The following is a 19,932-nucleotide window of genomic DNA, read 5'->3' as shown; positions in this document are numbered from 1 at the left end:
TGTCACAGTTACATTTTCTTGATTTTTCCAAGTTCATTTTGAATTTCTATCTTTGAAATGCAAGAGTTGGAATATTTCAGTAGTGTTTTGTCGTGTTTTAACTTGTAACAGTTACATTTTATTTATTTATCAATTATAAATAATAAATTCAATATCATATTTTATCTTTATGTAAATAATCTTTTTTTATTTTTGTTTGATTAAAATTTAACTTAAAATTATTATTTATTTTTAAATTTACATTTTTTATTTCTTTCGATGAAATGCACGAGTTGGAATATTTCAGTAGTGTTTGGTTGTGATTTACCTTGTCACAATTACATTTTCTTGATTTTTCAAAGTTCATTTGTAATTTATGTCGTTGAAATGCAAGATTTGGAATATTTCAGTAGTGTTTGGTAGTGTTTTACCTTGTCACAGTTACATTTTCTTGATTTTTAAAAGTTCACTTTGAATTTGGTTTGTTGATATGCAAGAGTTGGTATATTTGAGTAATTTTTAGGTGTTGTTGATCTTGTCACAGTTACATGGTTTTGATGTTACATTTTTTGGATTTTTCAATTTTCTTTTTGAATATCTGTAGATTAAATGGAATAGTTGGAATATTTCAGTAGTGTTTGTTTGTGGTTTACCTTGTCACAGTTACATTTTCTTGATTTTTAAAATTTTAAATTTTAATTTATTTCGATTAAATGCAAGAGTTGGAATAGTTCAGTAGTGTTTGGTTGTGGTTTACCTTGTCACAGTTACATTTTCTTGATTTTTCAAAGTTCATTTTGAATTTCTTTCGTTGAAATGCAAGAGTTGGAATATTTCAGTAGTGTTTGGTTGTGGTTTACCTTGTCACAGTTACATTTTCTTGATTTTTCAAAGTTCATTTTGAATTTCTTTCGCTTAAATGCAAGAGTTGGAATATTTCAGTAGTGTTTGGTTGTGTTTTACCTTGTCACAGTTACATTTTCTTGATTTTTCAAAGTTCATTTTGAATTTCAGTAGTGTTTGGTTGTGGTTTACCATGTCACAGTTACATTTTCTTGATTTTTAAAATTTAATTTTGAATTTCTTTAGCTGAAATGAAAGAGTTGGAATATTTAAGTAGTGTTTGGTTGTGGTTTACCTTGTCACAGTTACATTTTCTTGATTTTTCAAAGTTCATTTTTAATTTCTTTCGATGAAATGCAAGAGTTTGAATACTTCAGTGTCTCAGTTACATTTTCTTGATTTTTCAAAGTTCATTTTGAATTTCTTTCGTTGAAATGCAAGAGTTGGAATATTTCAGTAGTGTTTGGTTGTGTTTTACCTTGTCACAGTTACATTTTCTTGATTTTTCAAAGTTCATTTTGAATTTCTTTCGTTGAAATGCAAGAGTTGGAATATTTCAGTAGTGTTTGGTTGTGGTTTACCTTGTCACAGTTACATTTTCTTGATTTTTCAAAGTTCATTTTGAATTTCTTTCGTTGAAGAGTTGGAATATTTCAGTAGTGTTTGGTTATGGTTTACCTTGTCACACTTACATTTTCTTGATTTTTCAAAGATAATTTCTAATTTATAACTTTTAAATGAACGATATGTAATAATAATTACTTTTGTTGTTGATTTTTACATATTAACAGATAAATTTTATTTATTTTTAACAGTTCATTTTGAATTTATTTCATTGAAATGCAAGAGTTGGAATATTTCAGTAGTGTTTGGTTGTGGTTTACCTTGTCACAGTTACATTTTCTTGATTTTTCAAAGTTCATTTGGAATTTCATTCGTTGAAATGCAAGAGTTGGAATATATCAGTAGTGTTTGCTTTTGGTTTACCTTGCCACCGTTAAATTTTCTTGATTTTTCAAAGTTCATTTTGAATTTCTTTCGTGGAAATTAAAGAGTTGGACTATTTAAGAAGTGTTTTTTTGTTGTTTACATTTGCATATTTTAATTCTCATGATTATTAAATGTACATTTTGAATTTTTTTAGTTGAAAGGCAAGAGTTGGACTATTTCACTAGTGTTTGGTAGTGGTTTACCTTGTCACAGTTACATTTTCTTGATTTTTCAAAGTTCATTTTGAATTTCTTTCTTTGAAATGAAAGAGTTGGAATATTTCAGTAGTGTTTGCTTGTGGTTTACCCTGTCACAGTTACATTTTCTTGATTTTTCAAAGTTCATTTTGAATCATTCAAGAAACGTGATTAAACACGTTTTTAAACTACATGCTATTTGCATGCCTTTCCTTGGCACCTTTCCAAACGAGTGGGGATTCCCCGCTGGTTCCTACACATTGCAAAAAAGTGAGCAGTACGAAAACTCCACGTTTTCAACCAGACTGGTTTTTTAGACAACACACCCACAGAGATGACCCACACACAGCGAAACGAGCCACGCACAGACCCGACACACAACCAGAGTCATAGTGAGAGAGATATCCAAAAAGTTGGGTTGACCTAGGTTCACTTAGAGTGGCGCGCCACTCTAAGTGAACCTAGGTCAACCCAAACACTACTGAAATATTCCAACTCTTGCATTTCAATGAAAAAAATTCAAAATGAACTTTGAAAAATCAAGAAAATTTAACTGTGACAAGGTAAACCACAACCAAACACTACTGAAATATTCCAACTCTTTCATTTCAACGAAAGAAATTCAAGATGAACTTTTAAAAATCAATAAAATTTAACTGTGACATGGTAAACCACAACCAAACAAAACTTAAATATACCACATCTTTAATTACAAATAAATAAATAAAAATTGAACTTTGAAAAATCAAGAAAATGTAACTGTGAAAAGGTAAACCATAACCAAACACCACTGAAATATTCCAACTCTTGCATTTCAACGAAAGAAATTCAAAATGAACTTTGAAAAATCAAGAAAATGTAACTGTGACAAGGTAAACCACAACCAAACACTACTGAAATATTCCAACTCTTGCATTTCAACGAAAGAAATTCAAAATGAACTTTGAAAAATCAAGAAAATGTAACTGTGACAAGGTAAAACACAACCAAACACTACTGAAATATTCCAACTCTTGCATTTCAACGAAAGAAATTCAAAATGAACTTTGAAAAATCAAGAAAATTTAACTGTGACACTGAAGTATTCCAACTCTTGCATTTCAGCGAAAGAAATTCAAAATGAACTTTGAAAAATCAAGAAAATGTAACTGTGACAAGGTAAACCACAACCAAACACAACTGAACTATTCCAACTATTTAATTTCATCTAAATAAATTCAAAATGAACTTTGAAAAATCAAGAAAATGTAACTGTTACATGGTAAACCACAACCAAACACTACTGAAATTCAAAATGAACTTTGAAAAATCAAGAAAATGTAACTGTGACAAGGTAAACCACAACCAAACACTACTGAAATATTCCAACTCTTGCATTTCAGCGAAAGAAATTCAAAATGAACTTTGAAAAATCAAGAAAATGTAACTGTGACAAGGTAAACCACAACCAAACACTACTGAAATATTCCAACTCTTGCATTTCAACGAAAGAAATTCAAAATAAAATTTTAAAAATAAAGAAAATGCAACTGTGAAAAGGGAAATCACAACCAAACACTACTGAAATATTCCAACTCTGGCATTTCAGTGAAAGAAATTCAAAATGAACTTTGAAAAAATCAAGAAAATATAACTGTGACGAGGTAGACCAAGACCACACACTAATGAAATATTCAAACTCTTACATATCAACGAAAGAAATTAAAAAATAAATTTGTAAAATAAATAAAATTTAAAATAAAGAAAATGTAACTCTGACAATTTAAACCAAAAACAACAACATATTAAATATTCAAACTAGTGATTTACAACGAAACAAATTCAAAATGATCTTTGAAAAATCAAGAAAATTTAACTGTGACATGGTAAAACATAACCAAACACTGCAGAAATATTACAACTCTTGCATTTCAACGAATGAAATTCAAAATGAACTTTGAAAAATCAAGAAAATGTAACTGTGACAAGGTAAATCACAACCAAACATTACTGAAATATTCCAACTCTTGCATTTCAACGAAAGAAATTCAAAATGAACTTTGAAAAATCAAGAAAATTTAACTGTGAAAAGGTAAAACATAACCAAACACTACTGAAATATTCCAACTCTTGCATTTCAACGAAAGAAATTCAAAATGAACTTTGAAAAATCAAGAAAATATAACTGTGACAAGGTAAACCACAACCAAACACTACTGAAATATTCCAACTCTTGTATTTCAACGAAAGAAATTCAAAATGAACTTTGAAAAAATCAAGAAAATGTAAATGTGAAAAGGTAAACCAAAAACAAAAACTACTTAAATATTCCAACTCTTGAATTTCAACTAAAGAAATTCAAAATGAACTTTGAAAAATCAATAAAATATAAATGTGACAAGGTAAACCACAACCAAACACTTTTGAAATATTCAAACTCTTTTATTTCAATGAAGGAAATTCAGAATGAACTTTGAAAAATCAAGAAAATGTAACTGTGACAAGGTAAACCACAACAAAACACTACTGAAATATTGCAACTCTTGCATTTCAACAAAGGAAATTAAAAATGAACTTTAAAAAATCAAGAAAATGCAACTGTGAAAAGGTAAACCACAACAAAACACTACTGAAATATTCCAACTCTTGCATTTCAGCGAAAGAAATTCAAAATGAACTTTGAAGAATCAAGAAAATGTAACTGTGACAAGGTAAACCACAACCAAACACTACTGAAATATTCCAACTCTTGCATTTCAACGAAAGAAATTCAAAATGAACTTTGAAAAATCAAGAAAATGTAACTGTGACAAGGTAAACCACAACCAAACACTACTGAAATATTCCAACTCTTGCATTTCAACCAAAGAAATTCTAAATGAGCTTTGAAAAATCTATAAAATGTAACTGTGACAAGGTATACCTCAATCAATCACTACTGCTGAAATATTCCAACTCTTGCATTTCAACGAAAGAAATTCAAAAAGAACTTTGAAAAATCAAGAAAATGTAACTGTGACAAGGTCAACCACAACAAAACACTACTGAAATATTCAAACTCTTGCATTTCAACTAAAGAAATTCAAAATGAACTTTGAAAAATCAAGAAAATGTAATTGTAACAAGGTAAACCACAACCAAACACTACTGAAATATTCCAACTCTTGCATTTCAACGAAAGAAATTCAAAATGAACTTTGAAAAATCAAGAAAATTTAACTGTGACAAGGTAAACAACAACCAAAAACTACTGAAATATTCCAACTCTTGCATTTCAACGAAAGAAATTCAAAATGAACTTTGCAAAATCATGAAAAATGTAACTGTGACATGGTAAAACTGAGTCTCTCAATCCCTGTAAAGCTCTTTTAAAAGATACAAAAACTACTTATTTAACACAAAAAATTTCTTTTTTAATGACCACAAAGTAAAGAAAAAACCACACGCAATCAGGCAACTGAGTCTCTCAAACCCCTTACAGCTCTTTTAAAAGATACAAAAACTACTTATTTAACACAAAAATTTCGTTTTTAATGACCATCAAGTAAAGAAAAACCACACGGAATCAGGCAACTGAGTCTCTCAAACCCCTTAAAGCTCTTTTAAAAGATACAAAAACTAATTATTTAACAAAAAAATTTCGTTTTTAATGACCATCAAGTAAAGAAAAACCACACGGAATCCGGCAACTGAGTCTCTCAATACCATTAAAGCTATTATAAAAGATAAAAAAAATACTTATTTAACACAAAAATTTAGTTTTTAATGACCAACAATTAAAGTAAAACCACACGGAATCCGGTAACTGAGTCTCTCAATCCCCGTAAAGCTCTTTTAAAAGATACAAAAACTACTTATTTAACACAAAAATTTCGTTTTTAATGACCATCCAGTAAAGAAAAACCACACATAATCCGGCTACTGAGTCTCTCAATCCCCGTAAAGATATTTTAAAAGATACAAAAACTACTTATTTAACACAAAAATTTCTTTTTTAATGACCACCAAGTAAAGAAAAACCAATGGAATTAGGCAACTGAGTTTCTCAAACACTGTAAAGCTCTTTTAAAAGATAAAAAAACTACTTATTTAACACAAAAATTTCGTTTTTAATGACCAACAAGTAAAGAAAAACCATACGGAATTAGGCAACTGAGTCTCTCAATCCCCGTAAAGCTATTTTAAAAGATACAAAAACTACTTATTTAACACAAAAATTTCGTTTTTAATGACCACCAAGTAAAGAAAAACCACATGGAATCCGGCAACTGAGTCTCTCAATTCCCGTAAAGCTCTTTTAAAAGATACAAAAACTAATAATTTAACACAAAAATTTCATTTTTAATGACTAATACGTAAAGAAAAACCACAAGGAATTAGGCAACTGAGTGTCTCAAACCCCTTAAAGCTCTTTTAAAAGATATAAAAACTACTGATTTAACACACACAATTCGATTTTAATGACCATCAAGTAAAGAAAAATCACACGGAATAAGGCAACTGAGTCTCTCAAACCCCTTAAAGCTCTTTTAAAAGAAAAAAAAACTACTTATTTAACATAAAAATTTCGTTTTTAATGACCATCAAGTAAAGAAAAATCACACAGAATTAGGCAACTGAGTCTCTCAATCCCCGTAAAGCTCTTTTAAAAAGATACAAAAAATACTTATTTAACACAAAAATTTCGTTTTTAATGACCATCAAGTAAAGAAAAATCACACGGAATTAGGCAACTGAGTCTCTCAAACCCAGTAAAGCTCTTTTAAAATATAAAAACACTACTTATTTAACACAAAAAATTCGTTTTTAATGACAATCAAGTAAAGTAAAAACACACGGAATTAGGCAACTGAGTCTCTCAAACCCCTTAAAGCTCTTTTAAAAGATACAAAAACTACTTATTTAACACAAAAATTTCGTTTTTAATGACCATCAAGTAAAGAAAAATCACACGGAATTAGGCAACTGAGTCTCTCAAACCCCATAAAGCTCTTTTAAAAGATATAAAAACTACTTGTTTTTAATGACCATCAAGTAAAGAAAAATCACACGGAATTAGGCAACTGAGTCTCTCAAACCCTGTAAAGCTCTTTTAAAAGATACAAAAACTACTTATTTAACACAAAAAATTCGTTTTTAATGACCATCAAGTAAAGTAAAACCACACGGAATTAGGCAACTGAGTCTCTCAAACCCCTTAAAGCTCTATTAAAAGATACAAAAACTACTTATGTAACACAAACATTTCGATTTTATTGACCATCAAGTAAAGAAAAATCACACGGAATTAGGCAACTGAGTCTCTCAAACCCCTTAAAGCTCTTTTAAAAGATATAAAAACTACTTATTTAAAAAAAAAATTTAGTTTATAAAGAAAAAAAAGTAAAGAAAAATCATACTGAATTAGGCAACTGAGTCTCTCAAACCCTTTAAAGCTCTTTTAAAAGATAAAAAAACTACTTATTTAACACAAAAAATTCGTTTTTAATGATCATCAAGTAAAGGAAAACCACACGGAATTAGGCAACTGAGTCTCTCAAACCCCTTAAAGCTCTTTTAAAAGATACAAAAACTACTTATTTAACACAAAAATTTCGTTTTTAATGAACATCAAGTAAAGAAAAATCACACGGAATTAGGCAACTGAGTCTCTCAAACCCCTTAAAGCTCTTTTAAAAGATATAAAAACTACTTATTTAACACAAAAATTTCGTTTTTAATGACCATCAAGTAAAGAAAAATCACACGGAATTAGGCAACTGAGTCTCTCATACCCCTTAAAGCTCTTTTAAAAGATATAAAAACTACTTATTTTAACACAAAATACAAGCAAGCAAATAACATGGGAATTCCGATACACGCAAGCAAATAATTGAGTTATTTTTAAGTCACAATGTTTCAACTTAAAATCATTCTAATTATAGCATCCCATTTCTCATACTTTAATTACCTGTTACGCTTTCTTAACAATCGGAAGTTTAACATCACACGGAATTAGGCAACTTAGTCTATCAAACCCTTAAAACTCATTTAAAAGATATAAAAACTACTTATTTTAACACAAAATACAAGCAAGCAAATAACATGGGAATTCCTATACACGCAAGCAAATAACTGAGTTATTTTTACGTCACAATGTTTCAACTTAAAATCATTCTAATTATAGCATCCTAATTATAGCATATATTTGAAATCAGCATCCGGTAATTTGTCCTGTTGTGGGGGATAAACTCTGTTTTTGTCTCATTACTTCCGTAGTCAATTCAACTCAATTCAATTTTTTATTTACAAACATAAACATAACAAATAAATTTCCAATAACCATCCCAAAAAGACACAAAAAAGCACTTGTGGTGGGTGGCTACTTACTTTTTTTTTAAAGCAAATAATTAATCAAATAAACGAAAAATAATTAAACAAGAAATAAACAAATTACATAGCCAAAATATAAATTATAACCAATCTATCATCAACCATTCTACGATAATAATAATCATAAGAACAATAATAATAATAATAAACACATAAAACTACGAACCTTTTCTTAATAAATATTTTTTTCAAATTATTTTCAAATAACCCGAGGTGCTCAGCCATCCGAATGCTCCCTGGAATGGACATGGAACCCTGAAAATCTAGTAGGTAAACCAGCTCTGGTTCCACTTTTATGTGGTACAACAAAATTATCAGCATGACGAGTCTCATAACTGTGTAGTGACCTATTGTCACTAAAATAGCCACGAAAAACCTCAGGACTTACAGAGTTCCAACATCGGTATGCAAAAATACCTAACTGGTAGTCACGCAGCTGTCCTACATTAAGCACTTGTAATTTGCTGATGCAAGTTGAAGTGTTTCTGACACCTTCTACGTAGCCTCTAATAAGACGTATCGCTTTATTCTGAGAAGGATCTGAACTCGTTTGAAATTTGTATAAAAATTACTTGACAATAATAAGCATCCACATGAAACATAGGGGTGAATCAAAGTATGGTATAATAACAATAATACCCTAAAAATTCTTAAAGCATCGAATTGCACCAACGCCACATGCAACCTTTGTTGCAACAATATCACTGTGACGTTTTCATGATAGAAAGCAACCAATATAAAAACCCAAATAACATATTTCCTGAACTTGCACCAACAGGCTTATTTTCGAACATAATTCTACCATCAATATCATGGGGCTTGCCTACTCTAGAATACAATATAAAATCAGTTATGGCAACATTTACTGATAATAAACTCAAACTAGTAAAAACATAGAAACTTATCAACACACTATTAACTTTCAACACAAGACTATCAAAACAACGACTTGAAAACGTAACCGCAGTGTCATCAGCGAATGACGTCAGGCAACAATCCGGGAGATAAAACCTCATGCTACTTACATAAACAAAGTAAAGAAGTGGACCAAGGACTGACCCCTGTGGCACACTACAAGACACCCTGAAGAAGAACCATCATCCACCATTTTTTTTAATAGGCCGTCCACACAAATAGCTTTCAAACCACTTTAAAGTCACTCCTTTAATGCCTGAACATTCTAATCTTCGCTGTAAAATTCTAAAATCAACCGTATCAAATGCTTTCTCAAAATCAAGAAATTTTCAGGGGGATCTCACCTTTTTCAAAAGAATTATTTACAAAAGCAAGCAGATATTTGGCACCATCACCTGTTGAATGAACTTTCCGAACCCCGGATCGGTTATTATTTAGTAAACAATATTTCGTTAGATGGTCATATGAACGTCGGTGAATCGTATTTTTGAGAATAACGGCAATATCAAGATTGGTCTCTAGTTTCCAGAGTCTGATTTGACGACCCCTTTATAACGGGGAATAACTTTAGGTGTCATCAAGGCTTCTGAAAAGGTCCCTGTCTCCAGTGACAAGTTGATGATATGGGGTATACACGGTAATATATACATCAATACAGCTTGAAAAGTTTTCAGATTCACGCCATCAATCCCAGCTGAATTCAATTTTATGCTTTTCACTATTTTCATCACTTCATCATTTGTGCATTTCTGGAACTGGGACTCCAGATTGTCACCACAAGAGTCAACAAATTCCTCTCCAAGAAAATTTTCCTTGTCAAGCTTTGCACTCTCCTGAACTGAAGAGCCAATATGAGAATAAAAGTGGTCAAAATGATTCCCTACAACATTTTTATCACCCACAGAACTTCAATTAATATCAATGCAAGGCGACTGGCTACTTTTCTTTATTCCAATAAACTCATTAATGACTTACTATGTCGCTTTAGTATCTGCCTTATGATCTGAAAACTCGCATTCATAATATTTCTTCTTTGCCTGTCTTCTCATGCTATTCACCTTATTTCTAACTCTCTTAAACTTCGTAAAATCTACATCATCCTGACGATATAGAGATTGCTCATGTAGCACATTTCTTTTGTTTATCATGTCTATTATTTATTTTGCAATCCAAGGCTTCCGAGGGTCATCCTTCTTTGTTTTAACCAGTCACAAAGAACATGTTATATCATTGATTGGTTGAAAGATAGACGCAAATTGATCGTAGACTAGTGAAGAATCTCCGGGGATCTCCAGAACCGAGTCCCACTTGATACAACTCAACTCCTCGGCAAAATTATTCAAGTTCTGCTTTTTCAGCTCACGTGTCATTATTTTCTTTGCCTGGATGCGTCTTTTTTTCAGACAAGTTACGTGAGCAACCTATGGGAGATGATCTGAGCCTAGATGGAGTATCATGTCATAATAGCTTTGGCTCAAATAACTACGTCCTACAAAATCATTATCGATTAGCTTCGCAGATTGACTAGAAGTTCGAGCAGGTACACAATTTAGAGGGTATAAATCACTGAAAACTATATAGTTAAAGAAATCCAAATTATCACCTGAAAGATCTAATAGATCAAAGTTAAAATCTCCCATACAAACAAAATCCACTCTACTAGCAAAAACACCTCAACAACTCTTCAAAACCTGCAATCTGCAAACCTGCAAACCTGCAAAACCTAAGTCTCTTCAATGAAGAAATATCGTTCAAAATATATATATATATATATATATATATATATATATATATATATATATATATATATATATATATATATATATATATATATATATATATATATATATATATATATATATATGTATATATATATAGGCAACTAACGGCAACTAACCCCCTCTTACAACCACCATTTCCCCAAACACATTCAATCAAAATTTTGAGATGACCATTTTGTTTAACGTAGTTTCAAGTTCTGGAATTAGGTCTTTGAGGATGACAACCCCGCCACAACCCTCAGGGCCAGGGTTGTAAGTTATGCCCTGGGGAAATATATGGTTTTTATTATTGGAAATTGCGAGGGCTAGTGCCCTTATTAATAATCAAAAGCGATCGGAAGGCGAATGCCCCCCCCACCCAAACCCATCATTTCCCCAAATACTTCCGATCAACATTTTGATATAGCAATTTTGTTGAACGCAGTTGAATGGTCCAGAAATTACGTTTTTGAGTATGACACCTCCACCACCCCCAGGGCTAAGGTTGTAAGTTATGCTCCTGGGGGCATATAATGTCATATAGAAAGTTTTGTTGTAAAAATTTAAAAAGGGCTCTTTCGATTGGAAATTGAGAGGGCTATTGCCCTTTTTAATAGTCGAAAGTAATCAGAGGGAGACTCCCCCCTCAAGCCCATCATTTCCCAAAACATTTCTCATCAACATTTTGATAGGGCCATTTTGTTCAACGTAGTTGAAAGGCTTGGAAATTATGTCTTTGAGGATGAAAACCCTCCCCCCATAGCCTTCAGGACAAGGGTCGTAAGTTATGCCTTTCGGGCATTAAACGTTCTTATAGAAAGTTTTGTCGTGGAAGCTTCAAAAAGGGGTCATTTGATTGGAAATTAAGATGATTTGTGCCTTTTTTATTAGTCGAAAGTGAACAGAGGGCAAAGGTCTCCTCCTTCTACGCCTATAATTTTCCCAGACATTTTTAATCAAAGTGTTTATATAGCCATTTTTTTAAGTCTATCTGAAAGGTTTAGAAAATATGTTTATAAGGATAACAGATCCCCCCAGCCCACAGGGCAAGGGTTGTAAATTTTGCCCTGGGGACATATAGGGTTTTTTATAGAAAGTGTGGTCATATAAAACAAAAGGGGGCTCATTAGATTGGTAATCAGACAGGAGGGCAGCTACCCTCTCCCCCCTACACACACGTCATATTGTCCCGAAATGCATCTAATAGAAATTCTCAGATAGCCATTCTATTCAAAATAGTCTAAATATCATATAGCATGGCTTTTGGGGTAGAAACAAAGCCCAGAGACTAGGGGCAAAGGTTGTAAGTCTTGCCCTGGGGGTATTTAAGGTTTTTATGGAAGGGATGGTTGTTTAACTTCAGAAGAGGCTCCGTCTTTCTCCCTGAAAAAGAGTTTGTCAATATGAAACAAACACAAATTAATCAAAAAATCTTTTTGCACAAAATAAGTGTTTAAAAAAAAAGTAAAGAACTCCAATAAGTAAAGAAACATTTGCAAGTAGAGAAAAGTGGTTACTCTATCTTGAGTCTAGATTCGTATTCCGTTTCTGAAGAACTAGGATCCAAGCTACCACTTTATGTAGTTAAGAAAATAAACAGTGCTATTTGAGAACAGCACAACCATTGAAGCCAGATTTATATCGGATAGTCTATCATAATAGTCCAATCAAACAGTTCGTGGTAACGAACTGTAAGTAAGGAGCGATCCTACTAAATAGTAACCGAAACTATAAAAAATGAAGTTTGGATACCAGTAGATACATCAAAAGAATTGAATTGGGATGCTTATTTCAAATATATATAAGTTTCATCAAGTTTAGTCCTACCCATCAATAGTTACGAGCCTGAGAAAATTTGCCTGATTTTCAAAAAAAGGGGGAAACACCCCCTAAAATTCATAGAACCCTAATGAATATCACACCATCAGACTCAGCGTATCAAAGAACCCTACTGTAGAGGTTTCAAGCTCCTATCAGCAAAAATGTGGAATTTTGTATTTTTTGAAAAATCACGGATGTGTGTTTATTTGTTTTTTTTTGTTTCTTTTCCCCAGGGGGGATCGTATCGACCCAGTGGTCCTAGAATATCGTGGGAGGGCTCATTCGAATGGAGTTTAAAAGTTCTAGTGCCCCTTTTAAGTGACCTAAGGAAATGGAAGGCAACTAGGTCCACTCCCACGCTCATTTTTCTCCCAAAGTCACCCGATCAAAATTTTGAGATAGCTATTTTGTTCAGCATGGTTGAAACAATCAACTCAGAGTACGTAGTGGCTTGTTCCGTTGAGCCTCCTATGCTTCCGACGGCAACCACTTTTTCTTGAACTTTTTTCTCCCAATAAATTGGGTGGGGTAATTGCGCTCGTCTCTTCTATTCTTATTCTCGTTTCTCTACCCTTTACTATATCTTTAACTAGGCCAGCTTTAAGCTTTGTTACTTCATCTTGTACTAAAATAAGCTGATTTCGGATTGCAGACGTTTCTCTTGAAGCTATAACAGTTGGATCAGCTCCAAGCTTCAAGGCCTTTTGTATTTTTTTTAACTAACAGTAAATATCAGTAGAAGATTCGCACTCGCGGAAAGCATGATTTACGCCCTTAGCTGTTTTTTCCGAAGCTTCCGAATAATTGTCAGTTTACGAAAGAAGATTCGCTTTTAACACATTTTGAAAGTCATGGGATTCATAGCAAAATACAGTGAATTTTAACAGAGACTCTTCTTGGCTAGTAATACTAAGAATCCGAATTGGCCAAAGGGGATATCTGTTGAAACGTGCTAACGTGAAATACCCCTTAGGGAACTGTACCATGATGAAAATAAGGAACCAATAAAATGAAAGTCTACTTATCTTTAGTACACTGGGTGACGCTATGCGAAGGCACCCACCCTTATGGAGGTGGAACCTGTAAATTTTCCTCACCGCATTCCGACATCCCAAACTGCTGCTAATTAAATTATCAAAATCAAATTCATCCGTATTCAAAATCACAGTTACTGCTATGACGCCAGCAGCTAGCTAACAAACAGTACACAGCAGAGGTGTTCATTCAGCGATGCTACTCACTTAATTAATTAGTCAATTAATTAATTGCAAACTCAGTTAATTAATAAGGGATACCAATAATTTCACAATATTTTCCCTTTCTCGAAGTCACTCTCTTGTATCTGGTAAACGAAATCCACGGTTCACTTTCTTTCTACAATGTGTTGGTCTTTTGGTTAGAAGTATCCAATAATTCTTCTTGCACGAAGTTTGGAATATTATTCGTAGTTGGTATTTCCTGCGTTTGACCACTATCCTCGTAGAAATCTTATTCAAATGAATTTTCTACATAATCGTTTAAATTTAACCGTTTATTACTATTTTAGGCGTAATATTTTCTAGATTGTTTGAGCTAGGAATATTATTTAAATCTCTGACCGTCTTTATAGATCACTGTTCAACATACATTGCCAGATTATGCATGGTGTTCCTCTCTTATGTTCCTCTTTATTTTCCCTTCCCTTATTAGTTAATGACTACTTCCCAAGGATAATATGATTCTCATAAATTTACCTTTTGTTGCTCTATTTCAGGATGCATTTTTAAGAAACTCTTAAGGTTTTTATTTTTAATTATCTTCTGCCAACTAGTCTCTCTTTAAAAGTTTTCAATAACAATATTTAATTAAATATCAAGGTAATAACAACATGGTAATAAAAACATCTATATAAGTAATATTTCGAAGGTACTTCTCGGATTACATATAGCCTACTAAGTCAGTCTTAAAAATTTTGTGTTTGAAACTTTTCTAATAATGTTTTATTGCTTGGCTAATACGAGCTTATTTCAATTCCCTGGTGTGGATCTGTTGGCTAACCAAAAGTTCTTGAATAGGTGTTTTGTGTTTTGAAGGTTAATTGAAACATGGTTAAAAATTGATTTGCCTCAAATCCATATAATAAAAAATTATGTATTTTTGACTACAGTTCACGCTTGTTTTCAAAACTAATTTGATGAGAGGTAAGAATTTGGCTCAGTTTGTTCCATTCACACCCTAGTGATAGTGTATGAGAACGCTTTTTTAACGCATTTAGCTCTGTTTTCTCTTAGTCTGTTTGAACAAGGGTTTGTTAATGAATGTATTTTGGTTACTATTATCACGTAGGTATAATTTACGAGTTGTATTGGTTGACCAAATTCAAAAGGGGTAATCTGGGAAAATATTACTTCTAAGAGTAGAGTATCTAGTTTCGTTTTAAACAAAAGTCGTAATTATTTACTACAGTTTCTGCTGCACTTCTAATTTTTTCAAAAGACACAAATGTCTCAATCGTTCTGGTGATTTTTCAACGTCTAAGTGTGCTCGCCAGCCGATGGTTGAATCTATAAGACGTTCTACCCCGCTATCCATTTTTTTTTTGTGGGACAACCCTACAATAAGAACTGGTTATGGGCTGTTTTTTTTGCCCTGAAAAAACTTAGTTTTGATTTTCACTTTTTATTTGTTATCCCTGGTAGCCTTTATTAGAGATTTCTTAGTCTTTATCAAAATACCATGGTATATTCCTCATTTTGGTGAAATTTGTTCTTATAGGTCTTGAAATTTCCCCAAAAAATCATCTTATAACTTTAAATACCTATAATTGCTTATAATACGAGGCTAATTTAGTTTAATTATTAGACTACTTTATATGACGAAATGAGTGGTAATCAACCAGTTCTAATTGGCAGTTTTTTGAAATTTAATTTTTTGCTTTTTTGGACCATTGTTTTATTAGGGTTATTTAAATTTTGTGAGAAAGCCCAGCAGGATTTGCAGTTCTAAATTTAGTCCATTGAGGAAGTAATATGTGGAATTTACTGATTACTAGAATGACAAATTTTCTTAAAAGAGTATTGAAAGTAAATAAGATACAGGGGAAAATAGAATATATAATGTAGTAGCTACAGGCTAGTGCAGTAGCCTTAGGTTGCACTAGCTACAGGTCCTGTAAAAGTAGTTACAGAAAATTAAATGCAAAAATTGGTTCCAAATGAAAGTAAAGAAGGAGTTTAAAACTAAAGATAAACGTAAATCATCCTCGAAATTGTCTCATAAGTCGTATTTTTGAAGAGAGTAACCATTACCCGTGGACTATCTTGTTCTTACCATAAAGTTTTAACATATTATAGATGGTAATTATATTTTCAATAAATTAAATTATATATTTAATAAATATAGATTGTAATTATGTTTTCAATAAAGGGAGGGGTGGCAACCCCCTTTATATACGTAATAAAACTTAAAACGAACATAAATTATTACATATATAAAGGGGGTTGCCCCCTCCTCAACACCTAACTCTTTACGGCGAAGTTTTTTAATACTTAAAAAAAAAGTCTTATTGTTCTAATTAAACGGCCCTTGTGTTTCAGGAGTCGTTATTAAAGAATTGGGAAAAATTCAAACTTTAGCGTAAAGAGCGAGGTGTTGAGGACTCCCTTTATATACGTAATAATTTCTGTTCGTTTTAAGTTTTAATGTTGCTCCTTACTTTCTGGTGAAAAACCTTTTTTTTGCTTAATAACTCATGGAGTCCATGGTGGACCTAAAGAAACATAGATAACCTTATAATTTTAGTTAAAGCTACTAGACCACATTAATTTGTTTTCACTTTTTATTGTCTAAATTTCACATAATCCTTCTTGTCCTGCTTTAAATTTTCTTGTCCAAACTTTACTATATTTTCTAAGGGGGAGAAAAAACTCATTTTAGCGCTGTTTTTATGCACTTCAATGGCTTATATCCAGCTGCCCTTTGTGATATGTATCCAAAGCCAATGCTTGTGAAAATTATTGGAGCTGCTAGAGAGTCAGAAGTTGCAGTAATGAATGGACTCACTGTCAATTTGCATTTATTGATGATCAGTTTCTACCGTCCAACAGAAAAAAAGTACAAAATTGTCATTGAAGATCACGCATTTCCTTCTGACAGGGTAAGTATTTTTTCTTTTATATATATATATATATATATATATATATATATATATATATATATATATATATATATATATATATATATATATATATATATATATATATATATATATATATATATATATATATATATATATATATATATATATATATGTATATATATATATATACATATATATCTAACGTTCAAATGGATTATGCCGAGATTGGTGTAACTCTCGAAAAATATAATTGATATGCCCTGATCAAACTGTGCTCCACCTTCTCTTATCATTCTATCATTTATTCTTATGGTCTTATCCCATCCGGGTAAAATAATAATAATAATAATAATAACATTTATTCACCCACCATCTACAAATATAGATTATAGTGGAGCACTGCAAAAAGAAAAAAGAAAAGAAAAAGAAACCAGTTTCAAAAAGATAAAGATACAACACTCAGTGTACGACACTCAAGTAAATGCAGTTGAGAAACGTCGTCTATCTAAATTAACTTTTAGCACTGAATTTTTTCGAATGCTAGACCATTCTATGGATGGCTCCTTAAGACCACATTTTTCAAGGCGGGAATTCCTATGACGCTTAGGTATGTACAGTAAAAATTTTGCAAATTAATAGTAGCACTTTTTGATGTTTTCAGTGTCTCTCACTGACAGCATATGGGATGCACCGGCAAGGTAGGTTATGTGTGGTGAGCAGACTGAACAATAAATCGAGGCAAGAGATTTCCTGGAGTAGCGTCCGCGATTCGGCACTACAGACGCATAAGCACATTTAATGGCTTTAGTTGTTTGCTTAACAATTGCTTGTCTAGTTTCAATAATTGTTTCCGCAATCGTTATACCAAGATATCTCAGCTGTGATACCGTAGGGACAACATGATTTCCGAGAGTGACAGAATCACTTTGTGGTGCATTAAAGGACAAAAATTCACAATTATTAATATTGATAGAAAGCCCAATAGATTGAAAGTCACTTAGGAGTCGATTCAGGTTCGGCCCAGAATCTTGGAGATGGGATGTTTGAAAATAAGAGGAATAAGAACGCTGCCTTGCCTTACACCTCTTCTAATTTTTACAGGATCTGATACTTTGCCTTTCCACTTGGCCAACACAGTCGAATCTTCGTACCAAAATTTCACAGTACTCAATATGCTCGAACTTACTCCATTGCGCAGTAGAGCATTCATTGCTTACATGTGATTGACGCTATCGAATACTACTACTACTATCAACTCACCGCAGCACCAAGCCACCTGAGGCCAACACAGCAACGCACGCTCCTGCTCCACCCCAATCTATTCAAAACCTCCCTTTTTACACCCGCCCACGAAGTTCCCATTTCCTTCAAATCTTTCTTTATGACGTCCTCCCACCCCAGACGGGGACGACCTGCTTTTTGTTAAGCCCTAGATGGTTTGCCGCGAAGTTCCCATTTCCTTTACATCTTTCTTTATGACGTCCTCCCACCCCAGACGGGGATGACCTGCTTTCCGTTTAGCCCTAGACGGTTGGCCAAAAAGAACAATCTTCGGCAATCTGTCATCCTTCATCCACACAACGTGCCCTAGGCACCTCAACCTTTATTTCATTATAGCCCTAGAGAGCAGTATTGAACCACATTTTTCGCACAGCCTATTATTTGAAATACGGTCAGTCAGCCGGGTACCCAGAACAATCCTTAAGCAATTTCTCTGGAAAACATCTAGCAAATCTTCATCCGCTTTACGGAGCTTCCATGCTTCAGAGCCATATTTGACCACTGTCATCACTGTAGCTTCTAATATTCTAATCTTGGTTCGCAGACTTATCTTCCTATTCTTCCAGACTTTTTTTTAACTGTGAAAAAAACACCCTAAGCCTTGGCTATTTTATATTTAACATCTTCACTGCTCCCACCCTCTTTACTAATAATACTACCAAGGTTAGTGAAGCTGTCCACCTGATCAGTCGTTTCGTCACCGAACTTCATCTTTTCATCTTCACGTATTCCTGGCCTTAGTGACTTAGTCTTCTTAGCTTTAATTTTCAAACCAATACTAGCAATTTGAACTCGAAAAACCTCTAAAACCATTCATTTTGCTCACACTTTCATTGAGGATGCTTAAATCATCAGCATAATCCAAGTCCAGGAGACTTTTTCCTCCCCATTTGATTCCGTGGTCTCCCATTGCCTTTCCTGTGCTCCTTAAAACAAAGTCCATCAAAATAATACATACAAAGGGGGATAGAACACAACCCTGCTTAACTCCTGAATTAATACAAAACCAGCTGCTAACCTCATTTCCTACCTTAACCGCAGCAGTGTTATTCTCGTATATAGCACTAATCAATTTAATATATTTGTCTGGTATACCATACAAGGATAAAATCTTTACTAAAGCTCTTCTATCAACAGAATCGAACGCTTGCTCATAATCCATAAAACTGGGGACCAAAGGTTTTTGAAAACTCAGGCACTTCTCAATTATTAGCCTAAGAGTGAAAAATTGGTCGACACATACTCTACCTTTTCTAAAACCGCACTGATCTTCTCTTAAAGCTTAGTCTACGGCATCTCTCAGTCTAAAAAGTATCATATTACTAAGTAATTTACTACCTACAGAGACCAGACTAACGCCTCGATAATTACCACACTCATTTTTATCACCTTTCTTATAAAGTGGCTTAATTAAGGTTTTCCTAAAATCGATAAGTACTTCCCTTTTTTCAAAAATCATTTTCGCACTCTTCAATAACTTATTTCTAACCTCATAGACCTCATATTTAAGACACTCATTAACCACAATATCAGTCCCTGGAGGTTTATTATTCTTTAATCCTTTTAGTACTGTTGCTAATTCCTCCTCACAAAACAAATCTTCCTTCACATCCAAGGTATCACAAACTTATTCATTTTCCTCTATAGTTTTTCCTGCAACTCTCTCTCGGTTAAGCAA

At 32.8% G+C, this 19,932-nt stretch overlaps 1 protein-coding gene across 1 annotated transcript in view; it reads left to right on the top strand.

The window, feature by feature from the left end:
- LOC148942921 (kynureninase-like) overlaps positions 1-19,932 on the top strand; it is a 168,129-nt gene that overhangs the window by 29,492 nt on the left and 118,705 nt on the right. The window contains exon 4 of the mRNA XM_089102125.1: positions 16,772-16,991. Coding sequence (XP_088958251.1) covers positions 16,772-16,991 — 220 coding nt within the window. The remainder of the gene's footprint in view (positions 1-16,771; positions 16,992-19,932) is intronic.

Source organism: Artemia sp. Qi Xiang Cuo, chromosome 16 (assembly GCF_049724085.1).
Source record: "Artemia sp. Qi Xiang Cuo chromosome 16, ASM4972408v1, whole genome shotgun sequence".
Taxonomy (NCBI): Eukaryota; Metazoa; Arthropoda; class Branchiopoda; order Anostraca; family Artemiidae; genus Artemia; species Artemia sp. Qi Xiang Cuo.
The sequence above is the reverse complement of the archived record's forward strand: the minus strand, read 5'-3'. Positions and strand labels throughout refer to the sequence as shown.